The sequence below is a fragment of the Anomaloglossus baeobatrachus genome, chromosome 5 (genome assembly GCF_048569485.1).
Source record: "Anomaloglossus baeobatrachus isolate aAnoBae1 chromosome 5, aAnoBae1.hap1, whole genome shotgun sequence".
Classification (NCBI taxonomy): Eukaryota; Metazoa; Chordata; class Amphibia; order Anura; family Aromobatidae; genus Anomaloglossus; species Anomaloglossus baeobatrachus.
The window spans coordinates 524378734-524401808 of NC_134357.1; the positions used below are offsets into that span (position 1 = coordinate 524378734).

At 45.6% G+C, this 23075-nt stretch overlaps 1 protein-coding gene across 1 annotated transcript in view; it reads left to right on the top strand.

Moving 5' to 3' along the window:
• The window catches only part of LOC142312888 (uncharacterized), a 171670-nt gene that overhangs the window by 16612 nt on the left and 131983 nt on the right, over positions 1 to 23075 (top strand). The window contains exons 5-9 of the mRNA XM_075351873.1: positions 13411 to 13560; positions 13690 to 13869; positions 13952 to 14075; positions 14159 to 14256; positions 14454 to 14544. Coding sequence (XP_075207988.1) covers positions 13411 to 13560; positions 13690 to 13869; positions 13952 to 14075; positions 14159 to 14256; positions 14454 to 14544 — 643 coding nt within the window. The remainder of the gene's footprint in view (positions 1 to 13410; positions 13561 to 13689; positions 13870 to 13951; positions 14076 to 14158; positions 14257 to 14453; positions 14545 to 23075) is intronic.

The window sequence follows — 23075 nt, forward strand, 5'->3', positions numbered from 1 at the left end:
GGAAGCACATAAAGCGGTCATAAGGGGAGAGCTGATTTCCATTTCCTCACACCTCAATAAACAGAGGAAACTAATCTTACAAAATCTATATGAAGATATAACCATATTGGAAACCCAACACAAAAAATCTCTATCTCAGCAGACTTTAGAATTATTGACTGCCAAACGGGTGGCACTGAGAGACATACTCAACAAACAATCGGCCAAGTTACATTTAAGTTGGAAAAACCGCATATTTGTACATGGGGACAAAGCCTCCAAACTTATGATGTCACTAATTAAAACAAGACAAGCTCGCACGTTTATACATACACTCAAAACGCCACAGGGACACCGCACTCAGGATTACTCACAAATTTCAAATGAATTTTTACAATTCTATAAGAGCTTATATCAATCCCGGCCAGAAGAGTCAACAACAGACAACGATAGGAGGAAACGCGGCATACATAACTACCTAACTAATCTAAACCTCCCGACACTCTCCAAAGCACAACAAGAATCCCTGACAAAACCATTTACTCGTGCTGAGGTTCAGTCCACCTTGTCCAGATGCCCCATGGAAAGAGCACCAGGCCCAGATGGCCTACCAACCATATATTATAAAAAATTCTTTGATATCTTGGGGGACCACCTCCTGGCAACATGCAATGCTCTACTCCTGGGTGATTCTATTCCCAAACAAGCTCTGGAAGCCACATATCATTAATACATAAGGAAGGGAAGGACCCGGAAAGCTGTGGAAGTTATAGGCCCATCTCGCTTCTGAATGTGGACCTAAAAATCTACGCAAGTTTAATCGCTAACCGGGTTGCGGAAATCCTTCCTGACCTTATATCTCCGGAGCAATCCGGATTTATACGGGGAAGAGAAGGGAAGGACAATGCGCTACGCTTACTTCATCTAATGCAATATGCTAGGACTCGGAGCTTGCCCCTTGTGCTCTTGGGAACGGATGCCGAAAAGGCATTCGATAGGGTGGACTGGACTTTCTTGCGGGGCACGTTGGAGGCTTTTCATTTTCCTCAGACTGTCATACATGCAATACTACAGATGTACACATCCCCCACAGCCAGAATCAAAATAAATAACACGTTGACTGACCCCTTCGACATCAAGAATGGAACCAGGCAGGGCTGCCCCTTGTCCCCCCTACTCTTTGTCATGGTAATGGAGCCATTGATATGCTCCATCCAACAAAATCAGGGAATTGAGGGGATTAACCTACAGGGGATTCACCACAAGTCTGCCGCCTTTGCGGATGACTTGTTGGTAGTAATGTCCAGACCCGAAAGAGGCTTCCCTGCCTTCATAAACACACTAGAAGAATACAGCCAATGGTCCAACTTTAAAATCAATCTCTCCAAATCTGAAGCACTGAGTCTAAACATCCCGAGCAATGTCATCAAACATCTCCAGAAGTCGTTCCCATTCAGATGGCCAAAAAGCCACATTACCTATCTCGGCATCAAAATAGGGAAATCCCCCAAATCACTCTTTGACCTAAATTATAAGTCTCTCCTTCCCAAACTCACCACACAAATAGCCTCATGGAAAGCGCCTTTTATCTCTTGGATAGGCCGGAAAAATCTAATTAAAAGCATCGTACTCCCAAAATTTATATACCTCTTTCAAATGTTACCTATACCAGTCCCCAAATCTTTTCTTTCTCAGTGTAATTCTTTAATTTCCAATTACATCTGGAACAAGCACAAACCAAGAATCAATTTCCACACTCTATGTCTCCCAAAGGACAAAGGGGGAATGGGACTCCCCAACATATCCATATATTATAAAGCTGCTGTCCTCTCTAGAGCAGTAGACTGGGTCAGATGCCCTCCGAATAAGTTGTGGACGACAATAGAGGAACACCTGGCCCCCTCCCCCTTACGAGCTCTTTTACTCGCCCCCCCCTGTCAGGGAAATAAAAGATTCTGTACCAACGAACTGACCAGAACACTTCTGGACAACTGGAACCGTAACATAGAGCTCCTGGCCCCTCCTCTTTCACCTCTTACCCTAATCTCCGATATACTAGACTCCAGCCTGAATCTCGCCAACACCGCGAAATCTCCATATCTAAGTAATGCAAAGATCCCAGCGATAGATCTCCTACAAGACGGTTCTTTGGTCTCGAGGCAGGAGATGGGTGAGATTCCCCTCCTTTCCAAACTCACATTTCTTCATTATATGACAATAAAACGCACAATTCAACCATTATTGCCACAGTCCAACCTCACTAGACCCTTAACCACATTTGAATCACTTTGCTCGCAAACAAGGTCTCCTAAAAAAGTCTTGTCTCGCTTATATAACACTCTACTTACAAAGGAATTGGTAGTAAAAAGAGCTTACATACTGAAGTGGGAAAAAGATCTGAATACTACATTTACTGACGCCCAAACGAGCCAAATTTACGGTTCCTCGCATGGACCTTCATGTTGTGTGAGGGTTCAAGAGAGTTCCTTCAAAGTAGTTGCGAGATGGTACATAGTCCCGGACACGGCTGCAACTTGGCAATCTGCCTCTTCAGGCCTCTGCTGGAGATGTGAGGAGGATAGAGGAACGTATCTACACATTTGGTGGACGTGCCCTCGTCTCCAGATATTCTGGAAGATGGCAATCCAGCTAATTCTTGATCTTACAAACAAAGGGGAGGGCCCAGAACCCATGCATCTGCTACTAAATTTCCCATTGTGGCCTAATGATAAGGCTAACTCGAAACTGGTGTCTTTTGTGAGCTCAGCCTGCAAACTGCTGATTGCTCAACTGTGGCGCACGACTATGATACCCACCATCTCGCAGCTGTTACAGAAAATTGACCAATTATACTACGCGGAGGAGCTCTCTGCCCTCTCACGACAACAATTGTTCTTCTTTGGGCAAGTTTGGAAGGCCTGGAAGGACTACAAATCTAAACCTTTTTTGACGGCGGTGGCGCAGGAGACGCCATAAAGAAACCTGGGTCGTCTTTTCCTCCCCATTAGGGGACCGAGGGAGATGATAGCCTAGTTCTGATAAATATAGACATATGATGAATGGACCCTAGACCAACACCCTCTCCCTACTCCATCCTCCCCCCCCTATCTATTCTCCCCTTCTCAAATCTCTTAGATCTTCTATCTCCCTTCCTAGAAATGAGCTGTAGGGGCTGAGAGGCTTTTTTCAGAATCCTCAGTGATTACCCCCCCCTACTATTTTCTTGTTTCCTCTATGTGTTCTCTCCTTTTTTCTTTTTCTCTCTCCTTTCAATAAGAAAAAAGTTAAAACTGTTCCTCCGTTTTATAATGTTATGAGAGCAAGGCATGATTTGGCTTGCCTTCCACTACTCGCCAGATATAATGACCTTTAATAGATCTGAGATTATATCCAGCAGACGATATTGCACCTGGAAGGCGGTTTAATGCGATTTAATGCAATTTAGTTTAATTGTAATGCTAGTAATGTCTATGCTCTGTGATATGTGCATTCATTTTGTTATTATTGGTTCAATAAACAAAACATTAAAACAAACAAGAATCTTAGTATTCGTGCCTGATTAGGATATCAGTGAGCGCTTCGTAAGTACGGGCTTTCAGCCCCCTTTTTAGTAGAATTTAGCAAGACATAAATTGGCGTAGTCTGCAGGATTACTTCTGTAAGAAGTAATTAACACATTTTTGTAATTTAGAAATTAAACACATATATTTGCATAGTGTCAAAATGTTCGGAAAACTTAAGGATAATGTTAAGGTTGTTGTGGAGATCCCCGGCTGGACTGAGGCTCCCTACAATCTTATAGCACATGAATTGGTCAACTGTGGATTGGCAGAACAATGGCAGAATAAGCTCAAGGGTTGTGAAGCTACTGATGTTGTGAATGTACTCAGTAGTGTCCCTGTGAAAGCAGGTGATGTAGTGTCTTTAGGACGGAGCATCTGGATCTTGACAAGTGCATATTGCGAGATGCATGAGCGTAATCTAGAATTAGGTGGCCAGAAAACAGTTCTGGAATGTAATACCAGACTGTTGAAGGATAAATTGGAACATTATCAGAATGTGGCAGAAAAAGCTGCCGTAAAAATTGCTCAAAATAAGTACAAGAAAAGAAGAGGAAAAGTAAATAAAACCAAAGTACATAAAAGTATCGCCTCAGCTTCTGTAAACTGGGATCCCGATACTTGGGATGGGGATGTGTGGGATTCATCTTCATCATCTGATGAGGAGAATTACCATAAAGGGAAGATTCAGGCTAACCCAGTAAGGAGGCGCCTAGAGAGGACAGAGAATGAGATCATTCGGGAACATGTCCGGGATGGTCAGGTGAATCTGCAATACGACGAAGATGGTAATGCCATCACAAATGAGAGAACGATTCCTCATGTAAAAAATCGAGTAACCATTGAAGATTACTCTCAGGGAGAAGTTGATAGCATTTTAACACAGTTTAGACAAAAACCAGGAGAAGGAGAAATTCCCTGGTTGGTCAGGGTGCACGATCTCGGAGGAGGTGGAGTGCACTTTGACGCCGGAGACGTGGCAAAATTTGTCACCATGTCTCAGGACCCAGTAATTCAGAGATCAATAAAAAATTATTTTGTTGATCATAATGAGCATGGTACTCAAAACTTAATCATGATCTTAGCCCATGCATTTCTGGACAAATACCCATCAGAAGCAGACTTTCCTATCAATGATAAACCTTGGCATACCTTAAAAGATGGTATGGAAAGGCTGAAGGAAGAAGCAATGAGGAATGCTCTTCCTCTTTTGGGAATGGATGATGATCTCCAGTACCCATTGACAGCCAGCATAAGAAATAGGCTGGTTAAACATGCTCCTCCAACATACAAAAGAGTTATTTTAACCTTAACTGTAGCGCTGACTGGAGAATCAAACGGTGTAGTTCTAGGGAGGATGAGGGAGTTACAGGATATGGGACAGTGGGATAAACCGTCCCCTGGAGGCCATGTTAGTAACCGTAAGCCAAACAATCCTGATTGGAAAAAGAAATCAGTAGGGGAGGCCCCACGGGTGTCTCGCAAAGACATGTTCCAGGCTTTGCTTAAAGCCGGGATCAATAAGGAAAGGATTGATGGAAAGGAGACAGGAGAATTATGGAGGTTGTACAAACAGAAAGTTCTATCCGCAAAGAAAGTGACCACTACAAATGTGGAAGGGGGCTCAAAAACCCCCAAGGTAAAGAAATCAGAGGGAAAAGGGGAAAAAACCCCAAAGAAAGTGTCTTGGGAAGATTTTCAGTCAGTTTATCCATGGTAAGAACTGGCTGCAGCCGTGGCCACAAAGGTCACGGAAGGGCTAATACACAGACTGAAGTCTGTATAAATGAAAGTTCAGAAGGAAGTGATTTACCATAGGTAGCCAGCCAAGCCCCCTATTGATAAAAAGGGACGAACGTCCCTACGTCAATCTTAGCATACATTGGAAAGGGGGAAATGTTCAAAGAGTCCCAGCTTTGATTGACACGGAAACCCAGAAAAAATAAAAGGACCTCAAGTAAAAATTGCTGGAGTAGGTGGTCAAGTGATCACCGGGGATCAGACACAGGTAGCTTTGAAGATAGGTAATTTACCTATCAAGCAGTATACGGTGCTGGTAGTTCCTATACCAGAATATATTTTGGGAATTGATGTCCTAAAAGGGATGACTCTTAATTTAACCGAAGGAAAATTCTCTTTTGGGGTTATGTCTTGTCATAAGGAAATGCAGATCTCACATTATATCAATGATATAATGATACAAGGACAAGATGAGCAAAGTGTGAAAGATCAATTGACAAAACTGGTTGCTCATATGAGGAGTAAAGGATGGGAAATCAATGATGCCAAGGTTCAAGAACCGTCTCAGATGGTAAAATGTTTAGGGATTCAGTGGAACAAAGGGCACAGAGAGATCTTGCCCAATGCCAGACAGAAAATTTATTAATTTTCCGGTCCCTAAATCCAAACAGGAGACTTAGGCGGGCTTTGCACGTTGCAACATCGGTAACAATGTGTTACCGATGCTGCAGCGATAGTCCCGCCCCCGTCGCACGTTTGATATATAGTGAAAGCTGCTGTAGCGATTATTATCGCTACGGCAGCTTTACACACACATACCTGCCGTGCGACGTCCCTCTGGCCGGCGACCCGCCTCCTTCCTTAGGGGGCGGGTCGTGCGGCGTCACAGTGACGTCACACGGCAGGCGGCCAATTGAAGCGGAGGGGCGGAGATGAGCAGGATGTAAACATCCCGCCCACCTCCGTCCTTCTCATTGCAGCCGGCGGCAGGTAAGTTGAAGTTCGTCGCTCCTGCGGCTTCATACACAACGATGTGAGCTGCCGCAGGAGCGAGGAACAACATCGCACCTGTCGCTGCACCGGCATTATGGAAATGTCGGAGGCTGCAGCGATGATACGATAACGACGCTTTTGCGCTCGTTCATCGTATCATCTAGGATTTACACACTACGACATCGCAAGTGACGCCGGATGTGCGTCACTTTCGATTTGACCCCACCGACATCGCACCTGCGATGTCGTAGTGTGCAAAGCCGCCCTTAGTCTTATATTGGCTTGTTTGGTTTTTGGAGACAACATATCCCTCATTTGGGAAAAATGTTGGCTCCTTTGTACAAAGTAACGAGGAAAATATATGAGTTCCACTGGGGAGAGGAACAGCAAAATGCGTTTGAGATGGTCAAGGAAGTGTGGCAAGATATTGAAGAGATTATTCAGTCTACCAAGACCACTGTATTTCATGTCGATGCTCATGTCCCTACTAACTCACTTGAACGTTTGTTTAATTCAGAAGCAGATAAAGCAGCAGCCATCAGACAAGTCAGTCCAACAGTTGACAAGGCAAGGTACAGCTGTGTGGGCACACCAGAAAGAGCGACACCTTATTCAGCAGGTTTAGACCTCAGTACATTGGAAACTGTCGTGGTACCCCCAGGTAAGGTAAAACCAATTTCAACAGGATTGGGTTGCCAGATACCAAAGGATCATTATGGTCAAATAGCCACTCGTTCTAGTTTAGTGTTAAAAGGAGCCATAGTGGTGGGAGGGGTAATAGATGCAGATTATCAGGGAGAAATCAAGGTACTGATGCTAAATTTGGGAAATGAACCTTTGATCTTAGTGAAACACCAGAGGGTGGCTCAGATGTTGATAATTCCAATAAACTTGTCTGAGATAAGAGAAGGAACTGCCCCGACAGAATTAACAATTTGGGGTACTAAAGGTTTTGGATCCTCTAATATTACAAATGTAGGAGCAAACATTTGGATTCAAAACCTCCAAGGACCGCCCTCAGAGGCAGAGGTAATAGCGGTAGAAAAAAAACGTACTCTCCTGATATTGAGACCAGGAGTGGAGAAGTGGGAATATGTTCCACAAGAAAAATGTTATTTACGAGAATAATAGTGTATCTCTATTTGCAGATGGTGTTGTAAATAAGCGGAATCCATGGTATCGGTTACTGGGAAGAGCTCGGTAATGATGAGATGGAGAAATTCCTGTGTTTGATGTTTGCTTCTTTGGTCGTTGGATGGACAAGTCTACATCAGGAGGAACCTATGGCGAATAAATTTCTGATGCACCATCACATTTTCAACACACAGATTGCTGGATCTGTACACATTCTTCGGTTACAGCCACCAGTATCCCTTATCTAGATATCCTGGTATCGATGGAGGAAATCTTAAAGTGGAAAAGTTGTTCTGATCATCTTGCTGATAAAGACACTCGAAATGTTCGTCTATGGAATACTACCCATTTCCGTAGTGGGATGGATCAATCTTCCATGGTGGCAAGGCAATTTGAATGCAACAGTCACCAATTTACAATATCTGGCTTTTAAGGGTGGAATTTGGGTACCAAGAAATAAGACTGGACTGACTAACCTGAGATTCATCCCTATGGGGAATATAAAAATAAGTTTTGGGACAGCTATAAATACTGTAGATGTTTTTAAACCCAGCTTAGTGGAAAGGACAATTCATGATATGTTATGGCCTTATGCCAATATGTTCATAAATGGGACTAGTGAAACTTGTAGTAACATATCAGGAAATTTAATGTGTAATAATTCCTCTGAATATCGAGCAAATGCCAAAACACATTATATTCAAGGGAGCTTTTCAGTTAATATTGCTTTTACTTTTAATATACATAGTAGTGAAAGTGATTATATTTGTGATTCAACGTTTATCTAAACAAACCAAGAAAACAAAATTTGTGGCAAACGATATTTCTTTGTCATGGTATTGTGTATTCCGAGTGATCTTCCTCTAGTGGAATACTGATGATGGAAAATAATCCCTGGGATCAAGGACCGATTGGGATACCAATGTGATATGACTGAAAGAATGAGTGTGATTAGATAGGGATCATAATCAAAAGATATAGTGATCCCAGATATTATTTGATCCATGAATAATTCAGTATCAGAGAGAGATGTCCTCTGGCTGACCCTATTTCACTATGACCAAAGAATACGTGTCAGACAGATCTTAAGCAAAACCACGATTATCAGGAAGTAACGTCTACAGTTCCACAGTCAGGAAACTCGTGGTTAATTCACAACAGGTGTAAGGATAACACTGTACTGATAACAAGTTCAAACAAGTGCCATTACTACAGGTAATGAGTGGAGGACAGAGGAGCCTCTTAAAGAAGAAGTTACAGGTCTGTGAAAGCCAGAAGTCTTGCATGTTTTTAGATGACTAAATACTTATTTTCCACCATAGTTTGAAAAAAAGAAAATCTTGCCAAATCAGACAAGGTGATTTTCTGGATTTGTTTTCTCATTTTGTCTCTTATAGTTGTGGTCTACCTATGATGTCAATAACAGGCCTCTCTCATCTTTTTAAGTGGGATTTCTTGCACAATTGGTGGCTGACTAAATACTTTTTCCCCCACTGTATGTACTGTTCCTTGTTAATATATGTCCTCTTCTTGGTATATATGTCCCCATCTTGGTCCCCTCCTGGTATATATGTCCCCATACTAATTTCTTTGTTCCTCCCTAGCATATATGTCCTCCTCCTGATATATATCACCCTTCCTGGGCCTCTCCTGGTATAAATGTCCCCATCTTCAGCCCCTTCTGGTGTATAAGTCCCTCTCCTGGTATATATGTCCCCATCATGTCTCCATTATGTGTCTAACGCAATAAAAAAAATCTCTTTATTCACCCTACCCAGCTCCCACTTCGCATGGCGTCCTCCATGCAACACAATACATTTCAGCTGGACGCACATCATGCTGAAGCATGGGCTGGGGTCTGTGGGTACCCCCACCACCAACCCCAGCCCTTTCGATTATCATACCCCTTTCTTTTGCTTCTCCATGGAGTGCTTACCTTTCTCCACTGTGATCTTGCTACCTCCAGGGCTCTGCGTTGCCTCAAGCAGCGTTGTGACCTCATCATGCTGCTGCACACTGTGCTGCGGGATGACGTGCCCATGCTCCACCACATGGTTAATTTGCATGTGATACATGCAAATTAGCCATGTGTGGTGGCTGAAGTGACATGATTGGCCATCTCTGCTGTGACTGGGGCCAGAATCCACGGCTTAAAAGGAACCAATCACTAGGAGTTTTGTATATAACCTAAAGCCAGAGTCTATACATACATTTAGTGGTCAGCTCGGATGTATAGGTTTTGAAATCCAAGAAAGTAAAGTTTATAAAATCGGCAGCTTCTTGAGTGACAGCAGCTGAGGATCAGATAATATTTGGGGGGGTATTCATAGTTATCCCCTCCCTCTGTTAGAATTAGCATAAGTACGTATTATACAATTGATTTACCTTTTCACTAGCAGGACCTGTGTGAGGTCATACCCATGTGACCAGAAGGGGGGAGCCTCAGCAAAAAGAAAAATGTTGCTTCCTGGTATCAGCTTTGTTGACTGAGGCCCCGCCCCTTCTGGTTCACATGGGTATGACCTCACACAGGTTCTGTTAGTGAAAAGGTAAATCGTTTGTATAATACTTATGCTAATTCTAACAGGGGGAGGGATAGCTATGAATACCCCAAAGATATTATCTGATCCTCAGCTGCTGTCACTCAAGAAGCTGATGATTTTATAAACTTTACTTTTTTGGATTTTAAAGCTTAAACATCAGAGCTGATAACGAAAGGTATGTATAGAATCAGCATGATAGTGCCAGTATAGAACTGGCTTTAGGTTATATACGAAAATCCTGATGATTGGTTCCCTGTAACAAAACTAAGTAATTACTCCAGGCCACCCCTTCACTGGGCCCCAGACACCAGTAATTGTTATAATGCTCTGATGGTGGCCCTGCACGTCATACATACACAGCTCTGCTCTGTACACCTTGTACACACACGGCTCTGCTACATCCACACTGTAAATCCCTCCTGACCCCACACACAAACTTCACCTCATCCAGAACAGCAGAGTCCTGCATACACTGAGGAGCTGACCATGTGACCCCTGACTCCTCCCCTCCATGTGACATCATCACAGGTCCTATAAGCACAGAGCAGCCATATACAAGCCTGTACATTCCCACTAACCAAGCCGACAACTCCCACTAACCTGGAAGGAGCCCATACAGTCTAGCATCTCCCATATATCTAGTGTGCGGCTCTGCAGGTGGAGGTATGTGGAGATTCCCCATTACTGGGCGCAGTAACCCCTCCATTCCCGGAGATAGTGTCCCCTCCCCCAGCTCTGCCATGTGTATATGTACAGTAATATACAGCTGGGTGTGCTCATGTATACAGGGGAGGTTACTCAGGGTTTGGGGACAGATGACGCCTTCAGTAACAGTTATATTTTTGCATTATTCCTAATAATGAAGATGTCACTTAGTTATTTTTTCCTTGGTGGAATTCTTCATTTCTTCTACATGATAACAATTGTGTTTTCTCCCCATGAATCCGGCCCGGAGCTTATCGGGGACCGGTCTTCTGGATTCTGCTCTTTACATTCTGTGTCGCTGTCATGTGGTCGTAGTTTCCCGACTGATACAGATTATTACTGAGGATGAGGAATTCTGGAAAAATTTAAATTTGACAAATTGACCCAAATTAATTTGGGATATTTGATTTACAATGAATTTGATGAAAACTGAAAGATGAGAAAAGACATTTATTTTGCTCTAGGGGTTAAAAAACTATAAACCATTATTCTCTCCGCATTTCCCACCTTTCTTAGCACACCCGCTCTTGCCCAGTCGTCTATTTGCTCCTTATCTCCCTCCAGCTACTTTCTTCTCTTCCATCTTCACATTTCGGTGCTTCGGGCAATGAATGAGCCTCAGACATGATATTTTGTAGCCTTGTCAGACGCGGAGAGGGAGCAGACTGGAGAAACTTTCTGCATGAAGTGCAAGTGAAACAAAAAACCAACCTCAAACTACGAAAAAATACAGTGAAGCTCAAAATACCTCAGCATTCAATCATTCTCCTTCAGAAAAGCATTTCCAACAGGCAGCCATACTTTTCCTATTCCCACACCTTCCAGAGCAGCAAATATGGAGGGAGTGTGTCAGCCGAGATCCTTAAGGGTGCTTTACACGCTGCGACATCGCTAAAGATATATTGTTGGGGTCACGTCGTTAGTGACGCACATCCGGCTCCGGTAGCGACATCACAGTGTGTGACACCAAGGAGCGTCGATCAACGATCGCAAAATCGACCAAAAATGGTGATCGTTGACACGTCGCTCCTTTCCTTAATATCGTTGCGTCTGCAGGTACGATGTTGTTTGTTGTTCCTGCGGCAGCACACATCGCTATGTGTGACACCGCAGGAACAACAAACATCTCCTTACCTGCGTCCACCGGCAATGCGGAAGGAAGGAGGTGGGCGAGATGTTACGTCCCGCTCATCTCCACCCCTCCGCTTCTATTGGGCGGCCGCTTAGTGATGTCGCTGTGACACCGATTGTTCAGCGGTCACAGCAACGTCGCTGACAAGGTATGTGCGTGTGACGCTGCCGTTGCGATAATGTTCGCTACGGCAGCGATCACCAAATGTTGCACATACGACGGGGGCGGGTGCTATCGCGCTCGACATCGCTAGCAATCGCTAGCGATGTCGCAGCGTGTAAAGCAACCTTAAGGCTATGTGTCCACAGGGCTCTGTACCCGCAGATTTTGTTGCGGAAAACCTGCAGATTTATCTGCATTTTCTAGATAAATCCGCAGGTTTTAGCAAGTACAGACACTCCCCATATTATCCTATGGGACATGGGGAGTGCTGTGTCCATGCTGCGGTATGTGCGGCTGCGGAGTATGCTGTGGATGTCCCGCAGCTGCACATAACTGCATGTCAATTATTCCTGTGGAAGTACCTGCAGAAATCCCGGCCCTACACTATGGAGATAGAGGCTGGGACTTCTGCAGGTAAGTCGCATGAATGTCCGCTGGTTTACCAGAGATATTTGCTGGAATCGGGGAGCTGCTGCGGGAAACCTGCAGACGTACCTGCGGATATATCCACAGGTACAGAGTCCCTTGGGCACATGGCCTAAGGGCGGCTTTGCACGTTGCAACATCGCACGTGCGATGTCGGTGGGGTCAAATCGAAAGTGACGCACATCCGGCGTCACTTTCGACATCGTAGTGTGTAAATGCTAGATGATACGATGAACGAGCGCAAAAGCGTCGTTATGGTATCATCAGTGTATTCTCCGACATTTCCATAATGCCGGTGTCGCGACAGGTACGATGTAGTTCCTCGCTCCTACGGCAGCACACATCGCTGTGTGTAAAGCCGCAGGAGCGAGGAACATCGCCTTACCTGCCGCCGGCAGCTATACGGAAGGAAGGAGGTGGGCGGGATGTTTACATCCTACTCATCTCCGCCCCTCTGCCGCTATTGGCCGCCTGCCGTGTGACGTCGCTATAACGCCGCACGACCCGCCCCCTTAGGAAGGAGGCGGTTCGCCGGCCAGAGCGACGGTCGCAGGGCAGGTGAGTGCATGTGAAGCTGGCATAGCGATAATTTTCGCTACGCCAGCTATCACAAGATATCGTACCTGCGACGGGGGCGGGGACTATCGCGTGCGACATCGCAGAATCGGCTTGCGATGTCGCAACGTGCAAAGCCCGTCTTAGTCTATTCCTTCTCCAGAAGCCTCTAGACTTAGAAGGTTTTAAGGATCTGTGGTGATATCATGGTTACATGGCCACAGGTGCTGAATGAAAAACTTCTTCTATGGAGTCTCTGGTGTCGTTGCCCCATCAGCTGATGAGCCGAATCTCATGTCATCATAGTGGCTGTAGCTCATCTTCTTCCCATTCAGGTCCCTAAAATATTGGATCCTCTGTGCCGTAAATATTTGCCAAACATCTGTGTCCAGTTGCTGTAGAGTTTACGTTAAGGTCTGACATCAATTTTCATTTCACATGAGATCTTTATGATGTTACATGTCATCTTCTCCCCATTCAGATCCCTACAATATCAGATCCTCTCAGTGGAGATCTTCTGTATAAGACAATTTTCCTGATTGACCCGTCAAAGATGGACAGAGACAGGGACAAGATGGTGGAGAGGATATTACACCTCACCCTAGAGATCCTCTTCCGGCTTACTGGAGAGGTGAGAGATTCTGATGACGTCACATTACATCATTCTTATCTATGGGAATAACAGATTGACAGAACTGGAGAGGTGAGGGCTCTGGAAATGTCTGTAGTGAGATTTATTAATGTGTCTCTTCATAACCAGGATTACACAGTAGTGAAGAAGACCTCTAGTGAGGGCTGTCAGGCCCCTGTGTCTGAGGGATGGGGAAGACCCCTGAGCCCAATCACTGAGCCTCCACCTCACCCCCTGATACATGAGGACATCAATGACCAGAAGATCCTAGAACTCACCTACAAGATGATTGAGCTGCTGACTGGAGAGGTGACACTGCTGGGAATGCTGGGACATTATACAGTAACGCTATGAAGGGATCGGGGGATGACGGTATCATTGTATGTGTCAGGTTCCTATAAGATGTCAGGATGTCACCGTCTATTTCTCCATGGAGGAGTGGGAGTATTTAGAAGGACACAAAGATCTGTACAAGGACGTCATGATGGAGGATCCCCAGCCCCTCATATCACCAGGTAATAGACAGAACTAATTACACACGGCCTATAATTATCTGTATGTAAAGAATGAATTCAGTCCCTGTATGTGTTTCCTCCAGTTCTATCCAGAAAGAGGACAACACCAGAGAGATGTCCCCATCCTCTTCTTCCGCAGGACTGTAAACAAGAAGATCCCGATGTTCCTCAGGATCATCAGGTAGATGGAGAGAAGGTGTCATGAAATCTCCCTATGATGTGTAGACGGCTGTGAAGGTCTTGTGCTCAGTCTTTTTTTATCCACCAGTATTATATGTTTTATAATAGTGTAATGAGAACAGTGAAGATGGCAGGATTAGAGCTGATCATAGATGTGACTTCTCCTTCTGTCTGTGATTCTTACAATATCTGTTTCAGGGTGAAGATCTGACCCATATTAATACTACAGAGACATATGTGAGGGGTGATGAGCGGTGTAAAGAGGAGATTCCTACATATGACTACCAAGGTAAGTAGAGACCACTAAACGCGGAGAAAAGTCACATATTTTACTAATAATAAATAAAGTGTAATATAAATGATTATTAGGATACTAGAAGGTGGCCCGATTCTAACGCATCGGGTATTCTAGAATTTATTGTGTAGTTAATGTATGTTTTTTGTTATATATATCGATGTTGTTGTGTGTAGTTGCCAGTGTTTGTGTAGGGCGCTGTAAATGTTCTAGGTGTTGTCTGGGTGGGGGTGTGTGAGAGCGGTGTTGTTTGTGTGTTGCGTTGTGTGTGTTGCATTGTTTGTGGAGCACTGTGTGTCTGCAGTGTTGTCTGTGTGTGGTGCTGTGTGTGGTGCGCGGTTTGTGTGGGTGTGGAGTGCGTGTGTGTGTTTTGGGGGAGGTATGTTTTGTGCAGTGTGTGTGTTGCGCAGTATGTGCGTATATTTGTGTATGCCTCGGTGTTTGTGTGTTGGGTGTTGTGTGTGTGTGTGGTGTTGTCTGTGTGTGGGTGTCTGTGTAGGGTGGTGTTTGTGGTTCCCAGTGTGTGTGGTGTGTTGTGCGGTGCGCGTGTGGCGCTGTGTGTGTGTTTTGGGGGGAGGTGTGCACCCCAATCGTGCTCCAACCCCCATGCTGCGCACCCCCCATCGTGCTCCATCCCCCATGCTGCGCACCCCCCATCGTATTCCATCCCCCATGCTGCGCACCCCCCATCGTGCTCCATCCCCCATGCTGTGCACCCCCATCGTGCTCCATCCCCCATGCTGCGCACCCCCCATCGTGCTCCATCCCCCATGCTGCGCACCCCCATCGTGCTCCATCCCCCATGCTGCGCACCCCCCCATCGTGCTCCATCCCCCATGCTGCGCACCCCCCATCGTGCTCCATCCCCCATGCTGCGCACCACCCATCGTGCTCCATCCCCCATGCTGCGCACTCCCATCGTGCTCCATCCCCCATGCTGCGCACTCCAATCGTGCTCCATCCCCCATGCTGCACACTCCCCATCGTGCTCCATCCCCCATGCTGCGCACTCCCCATCGTGCTCCATCCCACATGCTGCGCACCCCCCATTGTGCTCCATCCCCCATGCTGCAGTGTATGCCGGCTCCCAGTCCCTGCACATGTGTACTGGGAGCCGGTGTTCGCTGGTAACCATGATAAACATCGGGTAACTAAGGGAAGCGCTTCCTATAGTTACGCGATGTATATCATGGTTACCAGCGTACACCGGCTCCGTCACGATCCCAGCATCGCAAGGTTATGTCCGCCGGGGGCGGGGCTGAGTGTGCCAACGTGTGGCGGGGGCGAGTGGGCGAGGCGTCAGCGTATGCCGGCTCCCTGCTCATGTGTACCGGGAGCCGGTGTACGCTGGAGCGGGCGATGCGTGCGGAGGGCCGGGGCGAGTGGCTAATCCATGCGGGGGGCGGGGCCAGGCCGAGCCCAGCGGCCAATCCGACAGTTGTCACGCTAACGACACTGTCACGGTGACACTGTCACGGTGACACATTTTTGGAGCAAGACAGACATACAGACAGACAGAATAAGGCAATTATATATATAGATGGCTTATAAATACATACATTAAATTTACTGTTGCTCCCACCCCTAGGTACATAAAGCTGCAGTAAGCAAATGAAACTTGCTGAATCCAAAGAAAATAAATATATGAAAATAAGAATATAAATTTAAAATACAAGAAAATAAATATAAGAGTGTCACAACATTTTTACCATGAATCGTTCATATATAGTAAATGAAATCCTACCTGTATGATCAGTGTTCCGGTTGTAAACGTGCTCAGATGTGTCTGCAATGCAGATTCCAGAGAGCAAAGAAGGAAAAGGAAGAGCAAAACGTAATTGCCCGTCAGCTGTCAAATGTTTGGTTGTGGATGATAGGAGTTCGTGATCTGTGGATGATTGGTGTAAGAGGTGCTTTTACAGGGCTCTGGCTGGCAGCGCTAGCGCACTTTTACTACAATACATATTAGCATAGTCTGCCTAAACAGAGGGATTTCACTCACTCTGCGACATCGCTCAAGCGATCTCGTTGGCGTCACGGAATTTGTGACGCACATCCGGTCGCTTTAGCAATGCCGTTGCGTGTGACACTTATGAGGAATTTTGAATTGTCGCAAAAACATTCAAAATCGCTCATCGGTGACATGGGGGTCCATTCTCGAATATCGTTGCTGCTCGGTACGATGTAGTTCGACGCTCCTGCGGCAGCATACATCGCTATGTGTGACACCGCAGGAACCTTACCTGCGGCCGCCCGCAATGCGGAAGGAAGAAGGTGGGCGGGATGTTACGTCCCGCTCATCTCCGCACCCTCCGCTTCTATTGGGCGGCGGTTCAGTGACGCTGCTGTGACGTCGCTGTGACGCTGAACGAACCGCCCCCTTAGAAAGGGGGCGTTTCGCTGTTCACAGCGACGTCGCAAGGCAGGTAAGTAGTGTGACGGGTCCGTGCGATGTTGTGCGCCACGGGCAGCGATTTGCCCATGTCGCACAATTGATGGGGGCGGGTACACACGCTAGCGATATCGGCCATGATATCGCAGCGTGTAAAGCGGCCTTAAGGCCTAAGATACACATCCCTGCCGTCAGTACGTGTTTGGCAGTTTTTTCACGTACCGGCAGCACGGAGACACGTGGACCTATGTTTTCGTTATTGTTTGGACACACGTAAGTATTTTAGAACGGAACGTGAGTCCGTTCCGTACTTACGTGCGTCCGTGATTGTCTCACGCTGACATGTCCACGTATTCTCCGGCAGCACGGGTGTCACACGGCCCGCACCTGTACCACACGGATGTAGTGTGGATGCGGTTCCGTGTGACACGCGCCGGAGAACACATGTCATTAATTTAAAAATAAAAAACCACATACTCACCTCCACCAGCCCCGCAGATTCTTCCGCTGCAAAATGTTCTTTCCGGCCGCAGCTCGTTATGAGTGTGTAAAGGAGGTGGGCGTGCTGTCACCGGCGCTAATCTCCACCCCTCCGCTCGGCCGGAAGCAGCGTCAGCGAGGAGTGGGCGGGGGCTGGAGCCGAAGATCAGAACCCTGGACAGTAGCACGGACCACGTGAGTATGCAAATTACCGGTTCTCCGTGTGCTATCGCGGATAGCACACGGAGAGCACACATGGACCGCACATACCCGAGACGTACTTACCATACGCAACACGCAAGGAAAATACGTGTCTCGTGGCATGTGCGTGTTTTTAACGGATGTGTTGGAGGCCTAAGGAATAGTCTGTGATCCAGGATACTAGAATACTATCTCCAACGCGTTTCAAAGGAAGCGTCCTTCTACATCAGGACGTTCTTATAAATAAACAATTATCAAGAACATATGACATCCCGGTGTTTATCACTGGCTGGTTTCTCAAATGAACTTCTATCTGCACATTGTTAAATGGGTTGACCCCTACTGTATAAGTTCCTTTCTTGTGAACTTACTGTCATAGGTAAGCACATGCCATATACGCCTTATAATGAATATATTTTGTGACAGTTCCCACTATATGTGATGGGGTTACTCACTTTAGAATCTAACCACATATGGGGTAATGGGGTACTCAGGACCAATTGCTCAACAAACTGTGTGGTCCACTTTTTCCTAATAGTCCTTTTAAAAACTAAAAGTTAGGGCTAAACAATATTTTAGTGAAAAAAATGTAATTTTTTTTTCTTCATGCCCAATTGTATAAAATTATGTGAAGTACCTGTGGTGTTAATTTGCTTACTGCACCTTTAGATTAATTCATTGAAGGGTTTAGTTGTTAATTAGTGATGGGCGGACTCGCAGATTCCCGGGATTGGTGGGTCCAACTGGGTTAAAAAAAACCTGGTTCAGGCCCGGAATTGATCCTGGATATCTGGCTGGACTCCGCTCCCCATATAAGTCTATCGGGACCAGAATGCACCACTTCAAAATGTTGGTAGAAGGGATAGGGGGTTTGGAGCAGGCTCATTATGCTTACCGAGCCTCCACACAGCTTTAACGCTATTTTTGAGGCTGCTTATTATGCTTCATACATGTTCACTGCTTCCCCCACCCACCAGCAGTCCCCACGTCTTTGGTTGCAGTCAGACATGCCCCCACCATGTGTGACAGTGTGTCTGACTGCAGCCAATCAGAGGCGCTGTGTGTGCATGCCTCTATTGCTGTGAAAATAAATAAACAAATTGACGTGGGGTCCCCCGTATTATATTAGCCAGCACAGATAAAGCATACGGCTATAGGCTGCAGCCCTTAGCCATGTGCTTATCTTGGCTGTGTATCAAAATAAGATGAACCGCATGTGGCTTTTATTGATTAAAATAACTAATTAAAAAAATGGCATGTGGTACCCCCCCCCCATTTTTTTATACCCCGCCATGATAAAACCAACAGCTGCAATCTGGTATTCTCTGGCAGGGGAGGAACATGCTTTTTGGGCCGCAGCAGCCTAAAAATAGCACCCTGCAGCCGTCCAGGATTGCCGCATCCATTAGATGCGACAATCCCGGCACTTTACCCAGCTCATCATAATTTCTCTGGTGCAATGACAGTTGGGGTAATAAGGGGTTAATAACAGCTCAGAGCTGCCACTAAGCCCTAGATTAGTAGAAGGAGGTGTCTGTGAATGAAAACAAATTAATTTAAACACCGAAAATATCCTTTATTAGAAATAAAATACAAAAAAAACCCTTAACCTGAGGTCACTCAGTTCGATGAAATCACCTGAGGTCAGGTTACCTGCAATCTCAGGTGGTGGACCTTGGGAACCTCCAGCTGTTTCCGCAAAGAACCTGAGTGACATCACCACTTATTTCGCTGCTCATTCTCTGCCTGAAGATCACAGCGGGCGGTCATGTTGTATGCAGGTGCGCTGTCACTTCAGATGTAGCAGAGCTAGAATTGTTGTGGGACCTCGTGTGGATTACATTTTCACCTGGGTGTTTTGGGCGTTAATGAAGGGGTGACAGTGGGTGGATTTTTTGTATTTTATTTCAAATTAAGGATTTTTTTCTCTGTTTATTTTTTTTTACTTAGTTTAGTAATGGGGGGTCTCATACATGCTTCCCATTACTAATCTCGGGTTTAGTGGCAGAATTGAAGTGTTATTAACCCCTTATTACTCCGATTACCACTGCACCAGGGCAATCAGGATGAGCAGGATAAAGTTCTGGGATTGTCACATCTAATGTATGTGACAATCCATGGCAGTTGCAGGCTGCTATTTTTAGGCTGGGAGAGTGCCAATAAGCATGGGTCTTACTAGCTTGAATTATACCAACCCCCAGCTGTCGGGTTTTATCATGGCTGGGTATCAACATTGGGAGGGACCACACGTCAATTTTTTAAATTATTTATTTAAATAATTAAAAAAAAGACGGATGTGGTTCCCCTTATTTTGATTCACAGCCAAGATAAGTGCATGGCGGGGGGCTGCAGCCTGTAGCCGTATGCTTTATCGGTGCTGAATATTATAATATGAGGGAACCCTACGCAATTTTTTTTTATTTATATATTTTTACACCACGATATAGACACACACACACAGCGCCTCTGATTGCAAGCAGTCAGACACGCTTTCACACAGGGTGGGGGCATGTCTGCCTGCAATCAATCACGGATGCCAGGACTGTCGATGGACAGGGGAAGCTGTGAATATGTTTCAAGATAATGAGCTGCCCCGGAAGTAGAATAAGGGGCCCCAGAAGCAGTTGCAGCCGTCCTGGAGACTTGGTAACTATAGCGTGCCCGTTTTATTCTTAGTTTATTTATTTTTCCTTTATTTATTTTTTATTACTCAAGTTGCTGGATCAGGATCATTACCCGAAGTTCCCTGAGAACTCTGGGCATGGTGCTCGGGTACTTTTTCTTTTCTTAAATTTTATTGAAAATTGAAATGCAAGTTACATCAGAATGTGAATCAACACATGTATCAAAGAACAATTGTAAATAGTCTCATTGCATATCATACCCAAAAGGATATTGAGCATGTGATAATCCATCAGGTACAACACGTGTAAAACACAATCCTTATGCTATATTAATAAACCCATAAAAGAGTCCTTACATCAAGACCATATCATAGAGAGAAAAAAAAAAAGGAAAACAAGATTAAGAGAAAAATGATAAGAAAGTCAGAGAAAGAAAAGAGACTAAGAGAAAGACAACAACGACAGGGGAAACATACAGACAAACTGACAGATTAAGGGAAGGCTTGGGGGGTGTGTGGGAGGGGATAGGAGAGCTTATGTATCTCATATTATGTCATTTAGACCATTCTAAGGTGACCAACCTCTTTATGGTAGGTAATTCTAGATCCACCTCTGGAGATCAGGTGAATCTCGGAACATAATCCAGCTTTGCCAAACCAAATAATATCTATCCATGTACAATTGATTTTAGGAAGTGAGCCGTTCCATTCTACTCAAGGCATCCATTTCTGTCACCCAATCCTTCAGAGTGGGGGCAACAGATGATCTCCATTTTCTGGGGATAATAGCGTGAGCTGCAGTAACACAATGTTTTAAAGACCTTGTTTAATTGTCTTAACTGAGCCTGGGATCATAGATAACAAGCATAACTGGGGGGTTTTGTGCATCTTCACTCCTGTAATCTGAGCATAGACCTCCAGAATCTTGGACCACAATTGCTGTTTTGGCTGACACTCCCACCAGATATGTAGCATACTGCCCGGGGCCGCATCGCATCTCCAACACACTTCCGAAATGGAAGGGTAGATTTTGTGTAAAGTTTCTGGGCATTTGTACCATCTAGTAATTATTTTATAGTTCTGTTCCTGTGCTTTACACGCCATCGGGAGTTAGTGTGCACAAAAGAAGGCTCTCTCCCACTGATCCCTTGGTATTGCCTCTCCCAGTTCCCTTTCCCATTCTTTTTTAAACCAAGGCTCATCATCATTCTGGTGTTGAGCAAGAGTTGAATACACCTGAGATATGGTGTGTTTGGGAGTAGTGTCCTGGAGCAAAAGAGAGTCAAATTGGGTTAATTTAGCACTTGTCAGCCCCCTCATAGAAAGGGCAGCCACAAATGACTGTAATTGGAGGTATGCAAACCAAGGTACTGATTGGTCCGGGAAGTTATTTCTTAAATTAGAGATGGTAGGAAAGGGTTTTGAAGCTGACACAACTTGACCCAGTCTAAAGGTGGTGTCACATACAACGACGCAGCAGCGATCACGACGACGACCTGACCTTATCAGGATCGCTGCTGCGTCGTTACATGGTCGCTGTCAAACAGGCAGATCTCACCAGTGACCAGCCAGCAGCGACGCGTGGAAGCGATGCTGCGCTTGGTAACTAAGGTAAATATCGGGTAACCAAGCGCTTGGTTGCCCGATATTTATGTTGGTTACCAGCGCACACCGCTTAGCGCTGGCTCCCTGCACTCCTAGCCAGAGTACACATCGTGTTAATAAGCAAACCGCTTTGCTTATTTTCCCGATCTGTACTCCAGCTACGTGAGCAGGGAGCCGGCACCGGCAGTCTGAGAGCGGTGGACGCTAGTAACTAAGGTAAATATCGAGTAACCAGCGAAGCACTTCGCTTGGTTACCTGATGTTTACCTTGGTTACAGCTTACCGCAGGCTGCCAGAAGCCATCTCCCTGCTCCCTGCTTGCTTCAGTTCGTCGCTCTCTCGCTGTCACACACAGCGATGTGTGCTTCACAGCGGGAGAGCAACGTCCAAAAAATGAAGCAGGACATTCAGCAACGACCGGCGACCTCACAGCAGGGGCCAGGTCGTTGCTGGATGTCACACACAGCGACAGCGACGGGACGTTGCTGCTACGTCACAGAAAATGGTGACTTAGCAGCGACGTCGTTGTCGCCGTCGCTGTGTGTGACACCACCTTAACACTATGGGTCGATGGCCACACTAAAAATTTGTTCACATTCATCCCTGGGGGAAAGTCAGGATTGTCGAATAATAGTGTCATGGGCCCTGGTACATACGACAAGGTCTGGTCTTTGTTCACGGTATCCCAAATCTTTATCACATCCCGAGTTAAAGAAACAGTAAGTGAGATATTTTGACAGGGTTTTTTTTAGAGATCCAAGGTAGTGAGGTTAAAGAGACTGTTGACATCTCTTTCTCAAGGGAGACCCACTCCTTTCCAGCTTCCCCATGGAACCAGTCCACAATCCTTATCAATACTGCTGCTCTGTGATAGCCTTGAAAGTCCGGGAGACCCGTCCCCCCTTTACTTTTATGTCTACATAAAAATCTACGGGCCAATCGTGGTCTCTTTTGCCCCCAGACAAAGCTGGAACATACTGTATTGAGTTGTTTAAAAAAATTGTTTGTTATTTTTATTGGGACTGCCTGGAAAATATAAAGCAGCTTCGGGCGGGAGGATATCCATCTTAATGGCATTAATCTTCCCGAACCACGGTAATTTCGCCCCTTTGTACCTCTGGATGTCAGTCATAATTTTGTCAAGGATCGGTTTGTAGTTCAGTCAGAAGAGTTGTGTGGGGTCTGCTGTCAATCGTACCCCCAGATACTGCATTGAAGTAGAGC